Source organism: Hyperolius riggenbachi, chromosome 5, assembly GCF_040937935.1.
Source record: "Hyperolius riggenbachi isolate aHypRig1 chromosome 5, aHypRig1.pri, whole genome shotgun sequence".
In the NCBI taxonomy this organism is placed as follows: Eukaryota; Metazoa; Chordata; class Amphibia; order Anura; family Hyperoliidae; genus Hyperolius; species Hyperolius riggenbachi.
The window spans coordinates 422183384-422208874 of NC_090650.1; the positions used below are offsets into that span (position 1 = coordinate 422183384).

The 25491-nt window shown below is 43.9% G+C and overlaps 2 protein-coding genes across 3 annotated transcripts in view; both read left to right on the forward strand.

The window, feature by feature from the left end:
- Positions 1–25491, forward strand: part of EFR3A (EFR3 homolog A) — a 180765-nt gene that overhangs the window by 110354 nt on the left and 44920 nt on the right. For both annotated transcript variants that reach the window (XM_068238034.1, XM_068238033.1), the window contains exons 11-14: positions 4837–5001; positions 14661–14772; positions 18962–19013; positions 22912–23084. In XM_068238034.1, coding sequence (XP_068094135.1) covers positions 4837–5001; positions 14661–14772; positions 18962–19013; positions 22912–23084 — 502 coding nt within the window. The remainder of the gene's footprint in view (positions 1–4836; positions 5002–14660; positions 14773–18961; positions 19014–22911; positions 23085–25491) is intronic.
- Positions 664–4091, forward strand: LOC137517885 (uncharacterized). The gene is made up of 2 exons (XM_068234949.1): positions 664–1538; positions 1893–4091. The coding sequence occupies exons 1-2, from the start codon at positions 998–1000 to the stop codon at positions 3941–3943; spliced, it is 2592 nt and encodes an 863-aa protein (XP_068091050.1). The 5' UTR covers positions 664–997; the 3' UTR covers positions 3944–4091.

Genomic DNA, 25491 nt, shown 5'->3' on the forward strand with positions numbered 1-25491 from the left:
AGAAAGAGGGGTGAAGATTCAGGGGACTCAGAATTATCTGAGGGAGAGGTGGATATATCGTCTCTTGAGGAAATTCCTTCAGGAGAGGAGTTAGACACTGATAAGCCTCATAAATTTGCCTTTGCAACTGATGCCTTAAAGTTATTTCTTAAAGCTATGCGTGATACCATGGGTATTAAGACTGAGGAAAAGACTCTATCACCCCTCGATCATATGTATGAGAGTTTATCTGATCCTGAGGTTGTTTTCATTCCAGTACATAGTTCTCTGAAGAATATGATTAAACGGGAATGGGATAACCCAGAGAGGAGAGCATTCTGGCCCAAGTCTCTTGCCAATAAATATCCGTTTGACCCTAATGACCAGAAATTCTGGGGGCCGTCACCTAAATTAGATCCCGCTCTTTCTAAGGTCTCTAGAAAATCTGATCTCCAGTTTGAGGACTTTGGAAATTTAAAAGACCCCATTGATAAGAAAATGGATAATCTGTTAAGAAGAGCATGGGAGTCTTCATCACTAACATTTAAACCAGCTGTCGCATCTACAGCCGCAGCCAGATCTTTAAAACTTTGGTTGTCTCATACACAATCCCAGATAGCTTCAGGGGTACCCAGAGAAGAGATACTAAAAGACTTTGATAACTTATTTCACGCTGCTAATTATCTTTCAGATGCAGCAGATGACACGGTCCGTTTATCTGCCAGGACCACGGCCTTGGTGAACTCTACCAGAAGAGGTATATGGGTAAAAACATGGCAAGGGGACACCTCCTCAAAATCTAAACTGTGCGGAATACCTTGTGAGGGGGAATTATTATTTGGTTCCAAATTAGATGAAACGCTAGAAAGGTCCTCAGACAATAAAAAGAACTTTCCCATAAAAAGAAAGAATTTTCGTTTCAAACGTTCCTTTCGAGACCCAAAACAGAGCGAACAGGGGTCCAAAAGCTATCCTAAAAGAAGATGGGGGCAGAACAAACCACAGCGGCCAAGACCAAATGTGTCCTTTCCTCTCCCATCCCAGGGATCTAAACAATGACATCAGGCTCCCAGTGGGAGGAAGAGTAGCGCACTTTTACGAAAACTGGGAAAGTCACTTTCAGAACAAATGGTTATTAAATATAATCCTCGAAGGTTACAAGATAGAGTTTGCCACAGCTCCTCCAGTACAATTTTTTTCTTACACAGACCCCATCAGATCAGCATCTAAGCTTAGCCTTACAAAGAGAAATTGCTGTCCTTCTGGAAAAGAGGGTAATTCGTCAGGTCCCAAAATGTCAACAGTTTCAGGGGTACTATTCTCCAGTATTCCTAGTAAAAAAACCTCAGGGGGAGTACAGGTTCATCTTAAACCTAAAGGGATTAAACAGGTCAATAAGATATCGAAAATTTCGAATGGACAATATACGCAATGTGGTCAATCTGCTACAGAGTCAGTGTTACATGGCTTCTATGGACCTCAAGGACGCCTATCTCCACCTGCCTATCCATGTCAGATCCCAGCAATACCTGAGATTCGCCATAAGACTACAGGGAGAGGTAAGGCACTTCCAGTTTTCAGCTTTACCCTTTGGTATATCTTCTGCACCCTGGCTGTTCACTAAAGTATTGTCCGAGGTTCTAGCAGTACTCAGGTTAGAGTCAGTTCAGATCATAGCCTATCTGGATGATCTTCTTATTTGGGGTCAATCCTATGAGACCGTTGAGACACAGATAAACTTCTGTCTCGATTTTCTGCAGTCCTTAGGCTGGCTTATTAATTGGTCTAAATCCTCTCTAGTTCCTACTCAGACTATGGAATTTTTGGGGTTTACTATAGCCTCCATTGACAGTGTTGTGTTTCTTCCTGAAAGGAAAATATGTGCAATTCTAAAATCTGTTCTTTCTTTCCAGGGCAAGATTTCAATATCATTGAGAAACGCCATGGCTTTACTGGGTCTTCTAACTTCATCATTCCCAGCAGTTCAATGGGGTCAGCTACACTCCAGGACATTACAACTATGGATTTTAAGAAGTTGGAACAGGAGTATAAGAGACTTAGACAGGAGAATCTTAATTCCCCAGTTCATAAAGGACTCACTGAATTGGTGGTTGATCCCTTCACAGTTGACGAACGGACGTCTTTGGAGCTATCCCTCAGAGACAGTCATAACAACAGATGCAAGCGCCTGGGGTTGGGGAGCCCATCTGGGTACAATACCAGTACAGGGATCTTGGCCCAGAGCGTCGGGGCAAAGATCTTCAAACAGAGAGCTGGCAGCAGTTTGGCAAGCGTTGACACACTTCGATTCCCAAATCAGGGGCACTCACGTCACGATAAGAACGGACAACAACACAGTGGTGGCCTATCTGAACAGACAGGGAGGAACAAGGAGTCATTCTCTATGGTACCTGTCATGCAAGATACTACAGTGGGCAGAAGGACACCTGAAATCCTTGAGAGCAGTCCATCTAAAGGGAACCCTGAATTGTTTAGCCGATTTTCTGAGCAGATCACCACTTCATCAGGACGAGTGGTCTCTGAACGAAGTTGTGTTTCAGGGCCTGGTACACCTCTGGGGCAGACCCGACATGGACTTGTTTGCTCGAAAGAACAACACAAAGTGCCAGATGTTTTGCTCACTATGCCCCCAGGACAATCCTTGCTCAGTGGACGCATTCTCGATAACGTGGAATTCAGGTCTGATGTATGCCTATCCTCCTCTTTCCTTAATTCCTCGAGTTCTGAACAAATTACAGAAAGACCGAGCTCGGATGATCATGATAGTGCCATACTGGCCCAAAAGACCATGGTTTACACTACTGAAGAATTTAGCTACAGTCGATCATGTAATGCTGCCAGATCGTCCAGACCTGCTGTCCCAGGGTCCAGTTTTTCATCCAGATCTGAGGCTCCTTCAGCTTTCAGCTTGGAGCCTGAGTGGAGAAGTTTAAAGCAGAAGGGTTTCTCTAACGGACTTTCAGAGACGTTAATCCAGAGCAGAAAAAAGGTTACCAGGAACATTTATCAAAAGACTTGGAATGTGTATAAAGGATGGTGTGAACAAAATTCCAGAGACTGTTCTTTATCCCTTTCAGTACTAGAATTCCTACAGGAGGGTTATCAGAAAGGCCTCAGCACCAGCACACTGAAGGTTCAGACAGCAGCTATTAGTGTTTTTCTGGAGAGACGTTTGGCTGAAGAAGAATTCTTCATACGATTCTTTCAGGCACTTAAAAGAATCAGGCCACTGGTTCAGTCAAGAATGCCATCCTGGGACCTAAACACCGTACTACAGGCCTTATGTAACAGCCCCTTTGAACCTCTGGAGGAGATCTCAGATAAATGTTTAACCATCAAGACGGCTTTTCTTGTAGCAATTACGTCGGCCAGGAGAGTTTGTGAATTACAGGCCCTGTCCATGAGAGAACCTTATTGCATTATCTCTGGAGATCGTATCACATTACGGTTGGACACCTCTTTCCTCCCTAAAGTTGTTTCTAAGTTTCATCGTTCTCAAGAAATATTCTTACCTTCTTTCTGTAACAACCCGACCAATGAAAAGGAGAAGAAACTTCACTGTCTGGATGTAAGAAGGACGGTTTTAGGCTACTTAGATCGTTCCAAACAATGGAGGAAATCGGATGCCTTGTTTGTTCTCTTCGGAGGAAGATTCAAAGGCAAACAAGCATCGAAGTCGACTATAGCCAGATGGATAAGGCAGACCATTGCGTTGGCTTATTCCCAACAAGGAAAGTTATTACCATCATCCATAAAGGCTCATTCAACTAGAGCGGTGTCAGCCTCTTGGGCAGAGAAGGCGGGAGCCTCCATCGAACAGATCTGTAGAGCGGCCACGTGGTCCAGCCAAAATACGTTTGTCAGACATTACAGATTAGACATTGCAGCTAGTTCAGACCTGTCATTCGGCAGGAAAGTGTTGCAGGCAGTTGTCCCCCCCTAATTAACTTATCTTGTTTTTCGTCTCATGGGTGCTGTCCGAGGACGTTCCTGGGAAAGACTATAGTTACTTACGGTAATGTCTTTTCCGGAAGTCCGAAGGACAGCACCCTTGCGACCCACCCTTACTAATAAATACATTTGAAGCAGAACTATGTGTGGTGTGGTCTTTTTTATTACTGACGATTTACTGTGAGTTCCCTATTTATATATGCCTGCCTAATGAATATGCAAATGTCTGTGGTATTTTTAGCTTCCTGTCCATTTGAAGTGGGGAAGGAGACAAGTCTCATGGGTGCTGTCCTTCGGACTTCCGGAAAAGACATTACCGTAAGTAACTATAGTCTTTTGTCTCTGATCCTGACAATAAAATGTTCATATTTGCTTTGTAGCATGAACAAAGCCTTTTATTTCACAAAAATGACATGAATCGCTCAATGTACATTACAAAGCACTTATATCGGTGTTTTAGAACAGTGTTTCTCAACATTTTATTGGTATGTACCTCTTTTAAAACCCTGTACTCGCCAAGTACCCCCTAGCATAGTAAACATTATCACAAGTATCCCTTGACAAATATATACTGGTATTTATTCATAGTACATGATAATTGGCTCTAAACAATTTCCGAGCATTTACCATTGCTTTTAATCAGCTAAAATACTAATTTGTTGTTAAAATAAGATTTATCATTTTCTAAAGCTCTAAATTTGTTATTATTGGTAAGGTATATCAAGCCCGAGTACCCCCTGGAACCATCAGAAGTACCCCTGGGGTACACGTACCACACGTTGAGAACCTAGGTTTTAGAAGATCTTTCACGTAAACAGTAGGTTCCTTTTTTAGAAATTAATGTGAAGAAACTGTCAATATTTTTTTATTTTTGTTTTTCACCAGGTCCGACTGTTCTGGAGGTGTTCAACACACTTTTGAGGCATTTGACGCTCAGCGTGGACTTCGAGTTGGGGGACCGCAGAGGTTCATCGAGCAGCGCTTGCTTCCAGTCAGCTACCAGAGAGAGCGATGAACGCATTGTGCAGAACGCCATCATTCAGACCATCGGTAAGCTAGAAGGGCTTGCAGACCTTAACCTTCACTTCAGCATCAGTTTGACATTGGTTTAGTTGGAGTTTGATGGGACATGGTCCATTTTATCTTCAGTTCCAGCTCAGGTTGCTCTCATGTCGGCTGCATTTTCCCATCTCATGAGTAGACGTGGTCAGTTTATTCTTCAGAAGTTCTCCGCAAGACTAGTGATGTGACGAACTGTTCATGGACGAACTTTTACAAAGTTTGCCTTCGCCCCCATATTAAAGTATGGGGCTAACGCGAACTTCATGGAACTGTTTGCAGTTGTTCGCCGCAAACTGTTCGTCTACGAACAGTTTGTCACATCATCATTGCTCAAGACATGTGTATCGGGCGTGGCTGTGGGGTAAATGATTGTGGGAAGACATGGCCATACTGAGGGGACTTGGCTAAGCTGGGGGCAATTCTTAATGGATATGGCTGTCCTGGGGTCTGTAGTGGGGACTGTAGTGGGATGTGGGTACATAGTAGTACTGGGGGCCATACTTAAAGAGACTCTGAAGTGAGAATAAATCCCGCTTCAGAGCTCATAGTTAGCAGGGGCATGTGTGCCCCTGCTAAACCGCTGCTATCGTGCCGCTAAACGGGGGTCCCTTCACCCCCAAATCCCCCCTTGCATTGCTCCTCCTGGAGACAGAGCTAACTGCTGCAGCCCTGCCTCACAGCGTGTCTATCAGCGGCGCATCGCCGCCTCTCCCCTGCCCCTCTCAGTGAAGGAAGACTGAGAGGGGCGGGGGAGAGGTGGAGATAGGCGCTGACAGACGCGCGGGAGGCAGGGCTGCGGCGGTTAGCCCTGCCTCAATGCGGAAGAGATCCCCGCAAAGAACGGAGGGGATTTGGGAGGTAAGGGACCCCCGTTTAGCGGCGCGATAGCGGCAGTTTAGCAGGGGCACACATGCCCCTGCTAACTATGAGCTCTGAAGCGAGATTTATTCTCTCTTCAGACTCTTTAAGCCATGATGAATAAAAACATTTAAAATAACTCTATTTGGCTCCCTCACAATAAATGTACTGCACATCTAATACCTTTACATGTGTCCAGAGCCTCCCACCATGGGAAGTACTTTGTTTTTGATGCAGGATGAATGTGAAAAAAAAAAAAAAAAGTTAATCACAATCTCTCTTAAAAAACAAACAAAAAAAACTACTTCCTCTTTCTCGGCTTTAGTAATAAAATAACGCGGGTTCGAACATTCTGCTGACTGTGTAATATTTTTTTCCTTTTTTTTAGGGGGTTGGGGGTGGCAATGATTTCAATACATTTAATCACTGTAGCATCCGGTTTTTTTTTTGTTATTAGAGAAACCAAGTTGAATGCCCCTTTAGCCCATTAGCAGCTTCACTAGAGTTATCTCATGTGAGATAAGTGCTCTGCTTTTAACCCCAGTTGGCAGAACTCTTTGTGCTGTAAATCCTTGGAATGCTTTGATCTCTCCCTGCAAACAACAGAAAATACAGAAACTGAAAGCAGAAGTCCTCTATTATTGCCTCACACTGCCCTCTAGTCACAAGTGGCCATAAATACACATTACGGCAGGACTATTTAGAAACAAGCAAATGTAGCAAAAAATAAAAAAAGTGCTAAAATAAATTGAGCACTTGCAAGCCTCTAAATTGGCTGCTAAAGGGTTAAGGACATGACCGTATTTGTAGCAGTACTGTGGTGGGCATAGCAATACTGGAGAGACATGAACTGCTATATAGAGATCATGTTCTTCTCATGGATTTGTGAATACGACCTTTCAATTTAATCTTCCAGTTCACAATTCCACACGTCAGAAATTGAAAGGGAATAAACACAAGAGGTATAAGAATTCTGCTACAGAAGTCTTCCCTATTAGATTTCTGCCGTGCGCAGCAGCAACTCGTTCCTCTGTTTTCTGTAGAATGTGGAGTTGAAAGTTGTGTTTGCAGAAGTTTAGATAAAGGCGTGATTGTTCACATTATCTGATCCCCGAGCCAAATTGACAATTATCTCTGCTGCTGGAACAGGGAAAAAAAAGAGATGCACTTGTGTATATGAAAGGCCCGAAATTAACATATAATAACAGGGACGGTGAAGTGCTGGCTCATCATCATCTCAATTAGGAAGTTTAGGTAGCGGCTTTTCAGATTTGTAGCATTTTCAGAGACTTCGGGGAAAGCAGAGTTGTTTTTTTCAGAGACGCAACAGTGACCTCTAATGTCAAAATATTTGTTGCAGCCTATTGGGTGGGGGTAATGCCAGGGATGCCAATTGTGTGATAATGGGATGCTCTGCAGGAGAGGGAAGGAAAATAAACCAGAGTCTCGGTTATCTGGCACCGACTGGGATCGGCTGATGCCAGATAAATGGGCTTTTCTTGAGAGTCGATGTTAAAAATAGGCCTAGCTAATACAGTACTGCACCCCACTCTATATGCATACCATGAACTCTGCATTAAAGGACACATATGAGCACCTTCAAAATAAAAAAATCTACATACCTGTGGAAAATCCGCTTCCTCCACCCGGCGGATCACTCAGAAACAGCTGTATTCGTCCGCCGACAGTGCGTACACACGCCGGACTGTCGTTGGAACGCCCACCCAGCGGGAGGTGACAACGGACCCGTCGTTGCCTCCAGTCCGGCGTGTGTACGGACCTTTAGACTCAAAGCTGCAAACATTCTGGAGAATGATACAAGTGAACCCCATTCAGAGCCTAAAACTGCCAAACTTTTACCTGTGGTTAACTTGTCCAGCTATAACCCAAGCAAGACTGAATTAGCTGTTCTATCTAAAGGACTCACTTTTTGCCCCACCAAAAGATTTGATGAAACAGAATTTTGTAGTGACATGGAAGAATTTTTTCATAGGATACGACTAAAAGAATTTTTTCACAACAGACCTAATTATTCATCATTTGAAAACCCCGAACCTACAAATAGCAAAACCAAAAAGAGCAGTACCTGGACACCAAAATCAGGACGGAACAAGAAATTAGAAGAATATATTGACAACTTCAGGAAAAGAATCAAATTGGAGATACTGGACAAGCAAATACAGACACGCTACAACCTCAACACTCAAAGGAAAGCAATACTGAACCTTAAAAGCAATAACAACATAGTAATTAAACCAGCTGACAAAGGAGGAGCTGTAGTGATTTTGGATAAATCCACCTATGTTCAAGAAGCAAACAGACAGCTCTCCAACAACACCTACTACAAAAGACTAGAAACAAACCCCACGCTACAATACTCAAGGGAATTGAAGAATATGCTTAATGATCTTTCCTCAGCATCATCTAACATTAATAGAAGTACTAAAAGAAGATGAAGCGCGCCATAGTGCATTAAATGTGGAGGAGATTTTATTAACAATTAAAAGTTATACTCACAAACATGAGTGATAAAATCGCTTCTCAGCGGACTGCCAGCCGCTTGCCTCTGCAGTGGGGGATGACGCGCTGCTATAAGCCTCCAGCGCTATCGTGCCCTTATGTTTCTCCCCCCGTTGTTCTCTGGATAATAAAGTTTATTTTAGCATTTTGGTCGCCATAGCGACCTCAGGAGCGACACTATATGTTGCCCTCCGCAAGCGTGAGACGTCATCTGACGAAGGCGCTGTGCGCCGAAACGCGTAATGACGTCACACGCCGATTGACACTCCAGCGACGCCCACCTCCCAGTGAGACGGATTCCAAGCCATCGGAAATCGCGCTGCTGGCCACAGCGCGTCATCCCCCACTGCAGAGGCAAGCGGCTGGCAGTCCGCTGAGAAGCGATTTTATCACTCATGTTTGTGAGTATAACTTTTAATTGTTAATAAAATCTCCTCCACATTTAATGCACTATGGCGCGCTTCATCTTCTTTTAGTACTTCTGCCAATCATCCTCTGTTGGAGCGCTGCGGAGTGCTGAATGTGCTAAGGAGAGCCATCCTTTGAGTGTGCAGCATTAACTTGGAGCGCAGGATATCTTCGTGCTCATCTAACATTAATACCTGATAATCCGAAAATAGGCACCTTCTACAGCTTACCAAAAATACACAAAGAAGGAAACCCAGGTCGACATATCATCTCTGGTTTGGGGACACTAACAGAAAATATATCTGGCTGGGTAGAAAACATTCTTAAACCCATGGTAAGGAATACAGCCAGCTACACCCAGGACACCACTGACCTTCTTAAAGAGTAACTGTTAGCCCCCAAATTGAAATTTAAATCTCTATTGCAATGTTTTATTTAGTATTTAAGTGAGCCAAAAAGCCAATGCAGAACTTAAAAATCAATCTAATTTTTTTACTATGTAACCTTTTCCCCCAGCTCCGGACGCAAAGCCGCATATCAGATACTGATGAGCATGCAGAGCATGCCTATGTCTGGCCGACCCCCCCTCTCCCCCCCAGGACCAGGTGCCAATATATTCTCCCCACCAAACAGCTGACCGCTCTGACACGGAGAGAGAGCGGGAGCACTTCCAGCGCCACCACCGCAGAGCAGCAGCATCTCTCTCACAAGTGATTCTCTCACATGTGACTCGGCGGCGGCTGCTCTGCGGTGGCGGCGCTGGAAGTGCTCCCGCTCTCTCTCCGTGTCAGAGCGGTCAGCTGTTTGGTGGGGAGAATATATTGGCACCTGGTCCTGGGGGGGAGAGGGGGGTCGGCCAGACATAGGCATGCTCTGCATGCTAAGCAGTATCTGATATGCGGCTTTGCGTCCGGAGCTGGGGGAAAAGGTTACATAGTAAAAAAATTAGATTGATTTTTAAGTTCTGCATTGGCTTTTTGGCTCACTTAAAGAGAGTCTGAAGCGAGAATAGATCTCGCTTCAGACCTCATAGCTAGCAGGGGCATGCGTGCCCCTGCTAAAACGCCGCTATAGCGCGGCTTAACGGGGGTCCCTGTCCCCCCAAACCCCCTCCGAGCAGCGGGGGAGCGGTTCCTGGTTGGGGCAGGGCTAACCGCCGCAGCCCTGCCCCATGCGCGTCTGTCAGACGCGTATCTCCGCCTCTCCCCCGCCCCTCTCAGTCTTCCTTCACTGAGAGGGGCGGGGGAGAGGCGGCGATGTGCGTCTGATAGACGCGACTGGAGGCAGGGCTGCAGCCGTTAGCCCTGCCTCCAGGAAGAAGATCTCCAGCGACCATTTTCTGACCAAGGTTTGCGGGGGGTGGGTTGGGGGTGAAGGGACCCCCGTTAAGCCGCGGGATAGCGGCGTTTTAGCAGGGGCACACGTGCCCCTGCTATATATAAGACCTGAAGCGAGATTTAGTCTCGCTTCAGTGTCTCTTTAAATACTAAATAAAACATTGCAATAGAGATTTAAATTTCAATTTGGGGGCTAACAGTTACTCTTTAACAAGTTGACTGCCATGGGTCCAATCCCAGAGGGTGCTATCCTGGCTACAATGGATGTTGAATCCCTTTATACCAACATTCCACAGGAGGATGGTATTGCAGCTTGCCAACATTTCCTTCAGCTAAATGATCTACCAACAGAGCCCACACTACAACTTATCAGGTATATACTAACTCACAACTATTTTTCATTTGGGAATGATATATATCTACAGACAATGGGCAGTGCTATGGGAAGTAGAATGTCACCCCAGTATGCAAATTTATTTATGGCCAGATTGGAGGAAAACTTCCTTTCAACTTGTGAAATTAAACCATGGGCTTACTACAGATTTATAGACAATATCCTATTAATTTGGACAGCATCACAGGAAGAATTAATCAAATTCCACAAACACTTTTCAGAATACCACAAGAACATCAAGTTAACTCAACTTTTCATCCTCCCATGTCAGTTTTCTGGATACTACAATTTATATACAAGATAGATTTTTAGAAACATCCATCTACCGTAAACCAACTGACCGGCATATTTACCTCAAGTGGAATAGTTTCCACCCGGAACACACCAAACAATCTATTGTTTATAGCCAGGCTCTGAGGTATAACCGAATATGTTCTATTTCAGAGGACAGAGACAGTCACCTTATGTCGCTACATAATATATTCATAGATCAGGGATATCATCCACGAATCGTTGATGATCAAATACACAGAGCAACTTTAAAATCTAGAGAGGAACTATTGAAGTACACCCCAAAGACTGAAAACAACAGAGTCCCAATAGTGGTCACCTACAACCCAAGATTAGACACTGAGGAAGATATCGAAAGCCCTGCAACCGATACTTCATAAAGACAAACGCCTGAAAGAAATTTTTTCCTGATTTACCAATGCTTGCTTTCAGACAACCTCCCAATTTGAGACAAATGATTATCAGAAGTGCATTATCTACACCAGAATCTCCAGGCACATTACCCTGCAATAACGCAAGGTGTGAGACCTGCCCTTATATCTTGTGCACAAGCCAAATACAAATACCAAACTCACAGAAATATCATCAAATATCAGACCAATTTTCCTGTGAATCATCCAATGTTGTATACATGATACGTTGCATGAAATGCCCCTCAAGCGGAATCTATATAGGAGAAACCGGAAAACAAACAAAAATGCGCACAAGGATGAACCATCACCGCTTTAAATTAAATGAGGGTAAAATGGACACACCAGTGGGCCAACACTTCTGTGAACCAGGACACAGCATGCAAGATCTCAAAGTACTTGTTATTAAGGGTAACTTCAAAAATTAACAAGCAAGAAAGATTCCTGAGTACAAATTTATGAAAATGTTCAAGACATTAACAGAAGGTTTAAATTGTGGAATGGGATTCATGACTCCTTATGTAACATGATTGACTTGGCTTCACTATCTTCAGAAACCTGCTAGATTTCATGTTTGCTTGCATAAGCTCACTGGCTCCAGCCTGCTGATCACCTGACATCTAACTGCTAAACAGCAACCAACATAACTGCTAAACAGCAACCAACACAACTGCCATCTTCATGTTTGCTATTTCGCTGCATCAGGGCTCTTTCACATTAGGGCAGATTTTCTGCGTTTCAACGTAAAGGGTAAAGTTTGCGTTACCCAAGGTGAAATGAAAGTCCATAGACTTTCATTTTAGCTTTCACATGTAACGCAGCCTTTTTGTGCGTTGCGTTACACGGCACTCAGGCGCAGTTTTTCGGCCGACGCTAGCTTTATGCGTTACAATGTTAGTCAATGTAAAACGCACACTATGCGCGTTTTTAATCCGTTAACGCAGGCAATCAGTCCCAGAATGCAACAGAGGAACAATGTAGAAAGTTGAAAACTTTAAAGAAAAAAAAATTACCTGCGTTTTTCTATGTGCTGTAACGCATTGAAAACGGATTAAAAACGCACACTCACTGCAGTGCAACGCATATCAAAACGCATTAAAACGCACACAACAAAACGTATGCTTTGAGCGTTCTCTAACGCAAGCTCTGATGTGAAAGAGCCCTCAGTGTTTTACTACAGCTTACATCTGGAAATATGCCTGAAGAAGGGGACTAGATCCCAGAAAGCTTGCATTATTTAACGTTATCAGTTAGCCATTAAAAGGTATTACTTTTACAAGTCTTTGGTTTTTTTTCTACCTACCGCTGAAATACCTCATGTTTTACCTCACTTTATGCATTTAACTCATGTTTTACCTCGTGTTTTACCTCATGTTTCACCTCACGTTCGGAAATAGAGAAAAATCTTTCAGAATTGCTTAAAAAAAAAATAGGAAAATACCTCATGAAATATTTTACCTACAAAAAAAATATTTACTTCACATAGCTACCAGAATTGAGGCCAATGGCCCTTACAATTAACACAGGAAAAAGAGAGAGGCAGGGGAGTGGTAAGTAGTATTCATGCCATGTATATGCATGTATCATAGTATTCTTGGTGTCAATTCTGTCTATAAAAGCCTTGGAAAATGTATTTCCTCTTTCCCTGAATTCTCTCGCACTTTTCGATAATCGTAGCTGGCTGAAGATTGTAATGGCTTGGTAATTACACGCCTTAGTTTTAGAGGACTCTTAAATGGAGAGGAATACAGGAGCAGCCATTACTGACCTCACATTTAAAGGCGTTAATTGCCTGACTGAGGTAGATTTTTGAGTCACTGGCCTATGTCAGATGTTCCAGGTGCACTGCGACTGCTGGAAATACATCCGCTTCATGGTCAAGTAACAGGTGCTTTTAGGAGGAAGTAAAAATAGTAGCCATATTCCTGCCACTTCACCTGTCTGTCTGCCCATCTACATACTGGCTCGATATCATAGCTGTTAAAAATGCTGCCTTTGACGTTGGAAACAAGGGCTGTAAATCCGGTTGGAATCTGCCTTACCAGTATAGGGGCCTTGGGCTGGACATGAGTACCTCACATAAGTGACTAAGCGAACAGGTTCTCGCTGTCTTGGATGTCATCCTCTTAACAAGGTCGATGTCAGATGTTGAGGAACCAGGACAATTTGAGGATGATTGGGTCTACCGAAATGATCCATATATGTGGACATGACTAAGAAACCTGGAATTTATGGAATGCTTTTGCAGCAATAGACTTAATGATAAAAGACATCTGAAACATGAGAGGACCATGTATGGACAGATGACCTACATCCACACTTGTTATCCAACACTTCACCACACTGAAGTGGAAGCTGCTCTCTGAACTAGAGGTTGCAACCTGAACACAAGAGGAGCAGGCTGCACATCCAGGAGAACATCTAGATGTGCAGCCAACACCTGAAGCTGGACCTTCACCCCCAACCTCACCATGACAGAGCACCGTAGCTAATAGAGAGCATACAACCATGGGTGAACTAGTTACAGTGAGCCATCAAGAATGATTACAAAGGATCAGTGGAGAACATGCCAATACAACCCTCAGGACAATCCTCACTACCACCGTAACTCAAGCCATGTTACAGCTGTAATTATTGTGTCTTTCTTCTTCTAATGCAAGAACTGATAACACTGGATAGTAGACTCAATGTGTAAACTAGAGAAGCCTTGACCAAGAAATACATTTCCTGTTGTCAGTAGAGCCATTCAGGATGCACTCCAAACTAAACTGCAACAGTGGCAACTACGGGTGGTCAATGAGATGCAAATAATTCTGAGTTGATGCCGTATTACGTATAAACCAAACAATGGTTGATGGTGTTGTTTTTTTAGTTTTGTAAGTTTTTAAAGGGAACCTGAACCAAGTACAATATTTTAAAATAACACATGATGTACTTGTAAATGAATATTACATACTTACCTCGCTGTCAGTTACTCTCAGAAGCTCACCATTTTCTTAAAACTATACCTCCCAGTTCTGACAAGATCTTGTCAGAACTGAAAGCCTTAGGATCCTTTTCCACCAACTATCAGTTGCTGTCAGTTATAACAGAAAGAAGAACTGATGTGCAAGGCAGTGCTCATGTTTCCCTAAGGCCCCAAGAGGGCAATATTACATTTTTACTGTGTGCTGACCCAAAAGTTGTTATGTGGTCATCATCAGTTTTAAAATGGAGGACATAGGATTACAACAATCAGTAGACGAACAGGATGCAGGAGATTAGAAAGAGATTGATGAGTAGACTATGCAGTAGGCAAGTATGACGTGTGTATGTTTTTTTTATTTTTATTGCTCAGGTTTTCTTTGTGTGTACTGCCACCCCCTTCCCCAAGAATAAAGTTTGCCAGTCATTTAGATGTAATGGAATCTGCAATTTTTTTTCCTCCAGGTTTCTTTGGCAGCAACTTACCAGATTACCAGAGGTCAGAAATAATGATGTTCATTATGGGCAAAGTTCCGGTGTTTGGATCGCCACACACGCTCGATACCAGCCAGCTCGGGTTAGTAAATTTTCACGTAATAACGTTACAACATCTAATTTTGGAGGGGGGAGTTTACTACCTTACTCTGAGCATCTGGAAAGTTTGTTACCATGGCCCTCGTGGGTAAAATCGCCCTCCACCTTCATTACGTTTGCTTGTAATGTGTAGTCCCCAAAATTTCAGGGCTATGCCCAACCCCCATCGTGCCCTAAACGAATTTCCTGCATGGAGATGTCCAAAACCTTTCCAAAATGTCTTTTATCATTGAAGATACCATTTTATTTTATGAATTCCTGCCTAGAAACCACATTTTTAAAGTGTACCTGAGATGAACACCTCAGGTTTTTTACTTGCCTGGGGCTTCCTCCAGAGCGCCCTGTAGTCGTTCTGGTTGCTCGGGTTTCCATCCAGTCCCCTTCATTCTCCCTGCAGTCCGGCCTGATAAATTCCCTGACTCTCCATCCCCTCCATATTGCTAGGCCCATTCTGCGCATGTGCAGTTTCCCAAAGGCTGTAACTGCTCTTCTGCGGAATGCTCCCAGCCACAGAAGTGCAATCTGAAGGCGGGCGCAGCCATGATTGCGAAATGGGCAGGCCCAGATGTCGGGGGACCTCACAGCAACACAACAAAATGGACCAGACGGAATTTAAGGGAACAGGCGGACTACAGGGACATGGAGAAAGCCCCAGGTAAGTATAAATTCTGAGGTATTCTTCATCTCAGCTTTCCCTTAATCCTTTTAAAGAGGAACTTCAGCCTAAACAAACCTACTGTCATTAAGTTACATTAATTATGTTCATTAAAATAGATAGGTAATATAATCTCTTACCCACCCTGTTTTAAAAGAACAGGCAAAGGTTTGTGATTTCATGGGGGCAGCCATCTTTTTGGTTGAAAGGAGGTGACAGGGAGCATGAAACACAGTTCAAACTGTCCTGTGTCCTGTTCACCCCTCCCAGTAGTTAGGCAACGTGAATAACAGGAAATCCCATCATGCTTTGCATAGCATCAGGGAAAAAAGCCCAGGCAGTTTTCTTTGATGGGGCGGAGCTTAAGCTTTTGTGCAGCTAAAAATAAGGCTTAAATAAGAAAAACAAAGTTCTGATGCTGTGAAACTGTTAAAGAAACACCAGGCCTTTTCAGTGCTGCTGAGTAGATTTTTAGTCTGGAGGTTCACTTTAAGCAGAGTTACGAATGGTACATGCAGACAGTGGAAGAGTAATGGATGCAGTCTCTTAACCTGCCTGTAATCTGCACATACCACTGTGTATGTATTTACATGGGGTGGAGCTTGGGCTGCGGTACAATGAAAGTCCCCTCATACAAAAACTAATCAGCTGCATCATAGTCACCCACTGCTGTCACACGCTTATTCTACAGGGAGGAGGGATCCTGCACAGGGAGGCCGAGGGTGCTGGTTCTGTGTTCACACAGCATGGAGTAATCACTCCCTTCTTAGTCACAACTGACAGCTGTACCGTGTCTCCCCGAAAATAAGACAATGTCTTATATTAATTTTTACACCAAAAGATGTGCTAGGGCTTATTTTCAGGGGATGCCTTATATTTCTATAAACACACAAGTTCCTGTGCTGTGTGTCCTCCTTCCTTCCCCACCGTGCTGCCTTTTGTGTGCCCCTGGGGTCCCCCTGGTACGTTTAGTGTCCTATGTCCTCCGTTGTGTCTTCTGCTGTCCCCACGTCCTCTTGGTTTCCCCTGTGTCCTCTGATGTCCCCCTGCATCTCCCCCCCCCCCCCCTTATCTCCATGCCACTGTGTCCCAAAGTTTCAGCTTATGGGAAAGATGTATGGCAGCTTGTGTTTCTACTTAAGCACAGTTTCTCGCAGACTGGACCACGGCTCTGTTATTGGCCCAATCACTGCAGTTGCTGAGTAGCAGCGAGTGCAGTGATTGGCCCAATGACAGAGAAGTGGTCCTACCCACAAGACAATGAGCTCCAGTAATAACCTACCATACATGCCATACGTTTTCCTCTTTTTGCAGCTAGGGCTTACTTTCGGGGTAGGGCTTATATTCTGAGCATGCTAGAAATTCCTGCTCGGGCTTACCATACTTTTAGGGGATGTCTTAATTTAGGGGAAATGGGGAACAATGCAGCTTGTACAATGAAACATGCACAGCTTCAGTGCAGTTAAAGGGACCCAGAACAGCGCTAAAAAAAGGAAATCTGAACTTACCTGGGGCTTCTTCCAGCCCCTGTAGCCTGTGAGGTCTCTGTGTCCCCTCCTTGATTACGCTGGCCACTCCATTAAAGAAGGCACTATGGTAAAAAATTGTAAAATTTAAAATATGTGCAAACATTTACAATGCAGTAGGTAGTAGAAATCAGACAGAAGCGACAGGTTTTGGACTAGTCCATCTCTTCATTGGGGATTCTCAGCAAGGCTTTTATTCTTTATAAAGATATGACCTAAAAAGGATTTAAACAATGATGCTGGCCAGCTTCCCTGCTCGCTGCACAGTTTTTTGGCAGTTGGACAGAGCAACTGCCATTCACTAAGTGCTTTTGAAAAACAATAAATCCCTGAGAATCCGCCATAAGGAGATGGACTAGTCCAAAACCTGTCGCTTCTGTCAGATTTCTACTACCTACTGCAAGTGACAGCAACATAGGAGAAAAGTAATTTATAGCTCTTTTTACTCTGGAAAAAACGTACTTCTTATTTGACTATGTTTACACATTTTAAATTTTAAAATTTTTCGCCATAGTGCCCCTTTAACCAGAAAACTTCGGCTAAAGTCGTGCATGCCTGTCGACGTAAGCGTCCTGCACTTGCTTGGGTCAGTCTTTTGAGAACCGCGCAGGCTTACGTCAACTAGCATTATGATGTCCCGGGTGTGCAGATGATCCGTGCATGCGTCACCCTGGCCGAAGTAGCCAGCAGGACTACGGAGGGGACCCAGAGGACGCCGGGGGACATTGCGGGCTACGGGGGCTGGAGAACGCCCTGTGTAAGTCAAGATTTCCTTTTTTTTAGCACTGTTCATAGTCCCTTTAAACTGACCAAAACAAATTTAAAATCGGACCCAAGTCCAATTATGCCTGTAGCACTGTAGTTGGTCCACACACCTCAGGGGAGTAGGGCATGCTTGGACTTGCAGTTCCACAGCACCCTGAGAAAGTCCATTCCCAGCTTGTTAGTATAATCGCCTTCCCATACTATATGGACTTGTTGTGGTAAAGCAGTTAATGAGCAGCAGTGTGATACAATGATGTCTGTTACCATGACGGCAGTCACATGTTGCCACGGAAACATGGCGTGCACTTCAGTGCTGCAGAAAGGACTCATGCTTCATTGTTAAAAAAAGAAAGATGTGCCACAGCTGCCTTATTAGAGAGAAACAGACAATTATTTTCACTATCGCCTGAGTGATACTTCACAAGAGCAATATGATGTATGTGGGCTTTGTATTGTCGCTGCCTAACAGGAAGTGCCCTGGTCAGCATTGTTAGTTCATTGATAGATTGCATTTTTGCCTCATTAATGGTTTGTATAGTTTGGATGTTCCAAAACGCATTATGGAAAACCGTAAACCATTCATACAGCTTTCTATGCCAAAGAAACATACTACAATACTACAGTCACTTTGACTATTCATTATGCCACACAGAAAGCAATAATGGATGGAGACGCTTAAAGCAGCACTCGGAGGAACTTTTGTGGAAAGGGGGGAAAATTTACAAGTTAAATAGAGCCATCAAAAAATGATTGATCTTCGAAATGTCCCGTAATTTGTTCATATTGTTTGAACCACAATCTGCCTGCATGTCATCATCTTTACTGCTGGTAGCCGTGGAAAGAACCAGACAGTCGCATTATCTATAACCATACCCCTGTACATTGCAATAGGCTAAAAGGTTGTTGTTTTTTATAGATGTACATATGCACAGAGGGAGATACTGGGTGCTTGGTAGTTGGAAAATGCTGTTATTTCCCACAATGCAACAAGGCTCAGACAGGAAACTGTCAGGACCTAGGTCTCTCTCCCTCTCTCCTCTCTCCCCCCTCCCCTCTCCCCCCTCTCTCTCTACTCTCCCCCTCTCTCTCCCTCCCTCCCCCTCTCTCTCTCTCCCCCTCTCCCCCCCCCCCCCCCCCCCCCCCCCATGCTATATGTTTTGCCTGTCTTCCTGAGATCTTTACACCATAATGTAGTGAGCTTATTCTGCTTTTTGCTTTTATTTTAGGGATTTGGGAACAAAAAGAATCCAGATTATGCTCCTGAGGTCACTGCTGATGGTAGGTACCAAGTTGTAAAGCAGAAAAACCGAGCGCTCCTCTTGCTCCAATGCAGGAGGTTAGGTACCAGAGATCCTACATCACACATGGGTAGATCAGATAGTCAAGATTTCTTTCAGCAGCTTGATTCCTGCAGTCACCCGCATGCTCAAAATACAAATAAAGATGACCAAACCCACAAAAAATGTGAAAACAACATCAATTGGGGTTGCAAAGATGAGATCAAATTGTTTCATAAAAGGTTTAAAACAAACGATGAAGCAGGTACTCACATTGTGGGTCCTGAACGACAGGGGACCCACAAAATTACCAGCGCATGAATCAGCACACACAGTGCATCAGGGCTTTGGAGTCGGTGCAAAAATCATCCAACTCCGACGACTCAGTTTATGAAACCACTGACTCCAGCTGTGGCTCCAAGTACCAAAAATGGTACTAATAATACTTACCAGGGTTGGGGATTTGGTTACATAATCATCCGACTCCTCAGTTTATGAAACCTCTGACTCCAGGTACCCAGGATTGCTCTGACTCCGATTCTTCAACTCCATCTTCGACTCCACAGCCCTGCAGTGCATACAGGTCAGAAGTGATAGATGAGTCCCCAGTATCCAATTCCTGGATTTGGAGATTCCCCCCCCCCCCCCCCCATATACATTGTCAGATGAGCCCCCGTTATAAGGTAGGTCTCTTCTCCCCCCTATGTACATTGTCAGATGAGCCCCCGTTATAAGGTAGGTCTCTTCTCCCCCCTATGTACATTGTCAGATGAGCCCCTGGTATTAGGTAGGTCGTCGTCGTCCCCCCCCCCCCCCCCCCTCGCCGCATATATATTGTGCCCCCGCCTCATATACATTGTCAGTATTAGATAGGCAACCCCCGTATGCATAGTTAGGCATTCGGGGCGTGCTGCAGCATGACCTCTTGCTGCTGGTCTGTCTTAAGCCGTCTCAGAGGATACCCTCTATGGGCCAGATTTATCAAAGCATTACTGACAGTTTTTTTTTCTTAAACAGTTTTAACCAGTAGGGGGATCAGTTATGTCTGATAAGAAACTTCTTAAAGAAAACCTGAACTGAAAATGAAAAGTCAAAATAAGCATACACAAGTCACACTTGCCTTCCATGTAGTCTACTCCTCAGTGTCTTTCTCCTTTCCCGCGTCCTGTTTGTTCACTGTGATCAAGGGCATTTTCTGGCCTCCATTTTGAAAATGGCCATTACCCATAACAGCTTTCTGGTCAGCACACAGTTAAACTGTAACATCGCCCACTTGAGCCATAGGGAAACATGGACATTACCTGGTACATCAGTTTTCCTCTCGGCTATAACTGACAGCAACTGATATTTTACTGACAGCAACTGATATATTTCAGATCTGACAAAATATTGTCAGAACTGGGAGGGATTATTGTCAGAAGAAAATGGTGAGCTTCTGAGAGGAACTGATGGCAAGGTAACTATGTACTGTTCATTTGAATTTACCTCATGTGTTTATTTTAAATATTTTTACTAAGTACAGGTTCTCTTTAAATCCTAGGTAATAATGGCAGTTCAACATGAATTTCTAGAGATGCACTGCAGTTAAGAAAAGTGCACTCCATCCCTAAGCTGCCTAAGATTAGGAAGTGCTTAATAGCAGTTCTACAGCTTGTGCAGCAGTGCGGGCTAGGCATGATTTGTGAAGTTCTCCTCCCCCTGCTGAATTCCTCCTCAGAACCTGCCGGTATTAATACAGCTGATCTATTGGTTACCTCAGCAACAGCAATTTCCCTCACACACTGCACTGTCTAAGTAACCTTCCTAACTCCTCCTATTTTACAACGGTTTTAGAAGGAAATTGCACTATTTGGTGATTTCTTAAGATGTCTGAGACAATTCTGAGCAGATTTCTAAAAACCTGCCAAGATTTTGTCTGAGACACTCTTGATAAATGTTCCCCTATGACTCTTCTTGCGGCGACACTGGCTAAGGGCAGATCAGCCCTGATTGGTGAGTAATGCTGCAACATGCTCCGCTCACCTAACTCTGCAGCTGGCCAAGTGGGGTGCCTGCAGAGATGAGGATTCCACCCAAACGGCAGGCTGGGAAAAAATACGAAGCGGCCTGGATATGGCCCATGGGCAGTAGTTTGCCCATCACTGCCATAGACCCTGAACAAGCATGCAGATCAGGTGCTCTGACTGAAGTCTGACTAGATTAGCCATATGCTTGTTTCATGTGTGGGATTCACTATAGCAGCCAAAGAGATCAGCAGGGCAGCCAGGCAACTGTTATTATTTAAAAGGTAATACATTAAGCAGCCTCATATCCCACTTTAGGTGTCCTTTAAAAGTGAACTGAAGTGAGAAGAATATGGAGGCTTTCATATGTATTTCCTTTTAAACAATACCAGTTGCCTGGCAGTCCTGCTGATCTGTTTGGCTGCAGTAGTGTCTGGATAACATTAGTAACCAGCATGCAGCTAATCTTGTCAGATCTGACAATCATGTCAGAAACCCCTAATCTGCATCTTGTTCAGGGTCTCTGGCTAAAAGCATTAGAGGCAAAGGATCAGCAGGAAAGCCAGGCAACTGGTATTGCTTAAAAGTAAATAAATATTGCAGCCTCCATATGCTTCTCACATCAGTTGTCCATTAAAGGAAATCTTAAAGGGAATGTCCAAGCAAAATAAAAATGAGTTTCACTTACCTGGGGCTTCTACCAGCCCCATGCAGCCATCCTGTGCCCTCGCAGTCACTCACTGCTACTCTAGTCCCCTGCTGGCAGCTTGCCGACCTCGGAGGTCGGCGGGACGCATTGCGTACATTTTTACGCATTCCCGCTAGTGCAGGAACATTAACACATACATTTTTACGCGCTACTGGTGCAATGCGTAAAAATGTACGCATTGAACCAGTAACGCGTAAAAATGTATGTGTTAATGTTCCTGCACTAGCGGGAATGCGCAAAAACGTACGCAATGCGTCCCGCCGACCTCCGAGGTCAGCATGCTGCCAGCGGGGGACTGGAGCAGCAGTGAGTGACTACGAGGGCACAGGATGGCTGCATGGGGCTGGTAGAAGCCCCAGGTAAGTGAAACTCATTTTTTTATTTTGCTTGGACATTCTCTTTAAGTTTAAATAAGCAGTTTAACTTCTTGCAGCCCCCACAGTCGTCCTGTGTCTGCGGCGTCCTACCGGGACCCAGCAGGCGGCGGCCACTCCCCTCCATGTTGCATTCCCGTGTATGGCAACGCTCTGCGCATGCGCAATATGGGAAAATCCCTACTGTGCATGCGCAGAACATTCCTGGCAACGAGCATGATCAGGGTGCGCGGGGCAGCACGTGCAGTAACCTTTAACTGGGCAGTTTTCGGGGTGTTGCTGCTGCTTGCTGGAGGATTGTGGAAAGATGGCATGGGCACAGGTAAGTTAAAGGGCTCCTGAGCACTAATTAAAAATGAAATTGGAACTTACCGGAGGCTTCTTCCAGCCCAGCATAGGCTGCAAGGTCTCCCGGCGTCCTGGCTCCTCTCCCAGCTGGCGGTTCCATTATGCACTTGCTCGCTTCAATATTAGAGAACCGCGCATGCACTGCACTCTCACGCCGCCAGGCAGGATTACACATATAGTCAAAGCGGGAAGCAGCCCTGAGGACTTCAGGCTGAAATCGTCTAATAACTGAGCCGGGACCGGGAGAGGAGCCAGGAGGACGCTGGGGGACCTTGCGGCCTACGGTGGGCTGGAGGAAGCCTCAGGTAAGTACTGCTTTCACATTTAGGCACTAAGCTCACAGTCCCTAAACTTTTATTTTTAGGCTTTAGTAATGCTGCATTTTTGACGTAGCTGACAGTTCATCTGAGTTAAGTGAAGCCCTGAAGTATTTTTCTTATACTCTGTGTTACTTGTTCCCGGCAGGTGACGTCCGGGTATAAAGCGAAGACCATAGCAGCGGCTCTGCCCTCGCCATTCGTGGACCCCCTCTTATCTCCGTCCCTCATGGAGGACTGTGAGCTGCGCCAGCTGGTGCTGGAGATAATGCACAATCTTATAGATCGCCATGACAACAGAGCCAAGCTGCGAGGCATCCGGTACGGATCACATTGCTGTGGCCTTTCTTGCAGCGTGCTGACCAATGATATATTTAATGATATTCCAGCACGTTTTTCTCCTATGCATTAAATAGAACATTGGTTTAAAAATAAGATTTATTTTTTTTAAATGTTGTTCTTGTAAAATGAAACGAAGAAGTATTTCCTGCCTGAAATGTGACAGGTACTCCTTTCCTCCTCAGCAGCCTCCAACTGCCTGCTCACGCCCTATCCCCACCTCAGTAACCGTTATGGTCAGTCAGCAAAGTGGTATAGAGCTCTGGCAGACAGAGTAGTAAAGGTGGCCAAACATTACTCTATTTTCTTGTATCATCAACTATTTGATTTGATTATTTTATCAGATCAGGAGAGAAGCGATTATATTATGAAATTATGAAGTTATGATTATGAAACAGAGCAGAGCTAAGGACCCTTTGAACTTTCCTGCAGTAAAACCTTAAAGGGAATCTGAAGTGAGTAAAATTATTTAAAATACACACATGATGTAGCTGCAAATGAATATAAAATACTAACCTCGCCGTCACTTCCTCCCAGAAGCTCACCGTTTTCTTCTTACAGTGATTCCTTCCAGTTCTGACAATATTTTGTCAGAACTGAAATATACCAGTTGCTGTCAGTTATATACCAGCAGCTGTTAGTTACAGCTGAATGTGCAAGGAAATGTCCATGTTTCCCTATGGCTCAAGTGGGTGATATTACAGTTTAACAGTGTGCTGACCAGGAAGCGGTTAGAACTCCATTGATCACAGTGGACAAACAGGACGCAGGAGAGGAGAAAGAGATTGATAAGCAGACCACATGGTAGGTAAGTATGACCTATGTATGGTTATTTTGACTTTTTATTTTCAGTTCAGGTTCTCTTTAAACAAACAAGTTACAGGGAAAGACAGGTTGAGATAAATGCTTGAGAGAACCGCACTGTAGCCAACCCAACTTGAGTTGGAGAGCTCAGAGAAGCTTTAAGTAAAGTAACTCCTTTAAAGAGAACCTGAACTGAAAATAAAAGTCAAAATAACCATACACAGGTCCTACTTACCTCCTGTGTAGTCTACTCCTCAATCTTTCTACTCTCCTGCTTCCCATTTGTCCAGTGTGATCAATGGAATTATCCGTCCTCCATTTAAAAATGGCCATTACCTCATAACAGCTTCCTGGTCAGCACACTGTTAAACTGTGATATCAATTGAGCCATAGGGAAACATGGACATTACCTTGCACATTCAGTTGTAATTGACAGCAGCTGATATATAACTGACAGCAACTGGTATATTTCAGTTCTGACAAAATCTTCTCAGAATAGGAAAGGATTGTGGTAATAAGAAAATGGTGAGCTTCTGAGAGGAACTGATGGCAAGGCAAGTATGTAATATACATTTGCAGGTACATCATCTGTTTATTTTAAATAGTATTACTCGGTTCAGGTTCCCTTTATAGGATGCTGCTGTGCTTTTATTCAGCAGAAAGTGCATTGATTGCCCTGTAAATATTGTGCCGTGGAAATTACGCTCTGCAATTATGACGGTTCCATCATGGAAGATTGAAAATGCAGTGTAATTGCCGAGCGTGGCTGTAATTATCAGCTAATATTTTATATACAGCTGTCTTCCAGTATTTGCGTTACTGCGGCACTATCTGTGCTGCAGGTGGAGTCATTTAGAATAAACAGATTGATGTGCGACAGGAATTCACGACCACTACCTCTCCTCTTCCATTATTTGCGGGTTTTCATTTCGGAATTTCAAGCGAGGCGCTTTGTATCAGTTTTCCACTTTTTCATGAAAAAGGGAAGTTGTATTTTTTTTTTTTTTTTTTTTTTTTTTTTTTAGTACAGTCGAATCTTGTTCTAGTAAACTCTGATATAGTAAACCTCTGGATATAGTAAACTCAGACCTCAGGTCCCAGCAACTGCATCTGTATAAATATATATGGTATGGCCAATTATAATACAGTAAACTACTTTTACTGGTCTCTTGGAGTTTACCATAAAGGGGTTACAGTAAAACTCCAAGGGACCGGGAAAAGTAGTTTACTATATCAGACGTTTACTATATCAGAAATTGTCCTACTCAAGCACATAAAGTATATTATGGTACTTGATCTTAATTCGGTTAATAATTGAGTCTTTTTTTTTTTTTTTTTTTTTTTTTCAATGCCTCAGCAAGCGAGCACAGACAGTGTCTAAGATAGATCAACATGCACAGTGCTCAATATGCAGTTATTTGCATGCAATAATCACGTGATCGGAAGCCTAGGTACAAGTACAGTACGGATAGTGTGCTTCTCTGTCCACATTTCTGTGCAGCCTGAATGATATTTTAGCGTTGCCGGCATGCCCAAGCAAGTCACAGATGACAGGCAATTCCCTCAGTAATCTGGCAGCAGCTTA

Excerpts from the sequence above, each read along its gene's own strand:
- LOC137517885 (XM_068234949.1), top strand. The coding sequence starts at position 998 with ATGTGTCCTTTCCTCTCCCATCCCAGGGATCTAAACAATGACATCAGG. Across the intron at positions 1,539-1,892 it reads CCATAAGACTACAGGGAGAG|GGCAAGATTTCAATATCATT; the intron begins GTAAGGCACTTC and ends CTTTCTTTCCAG.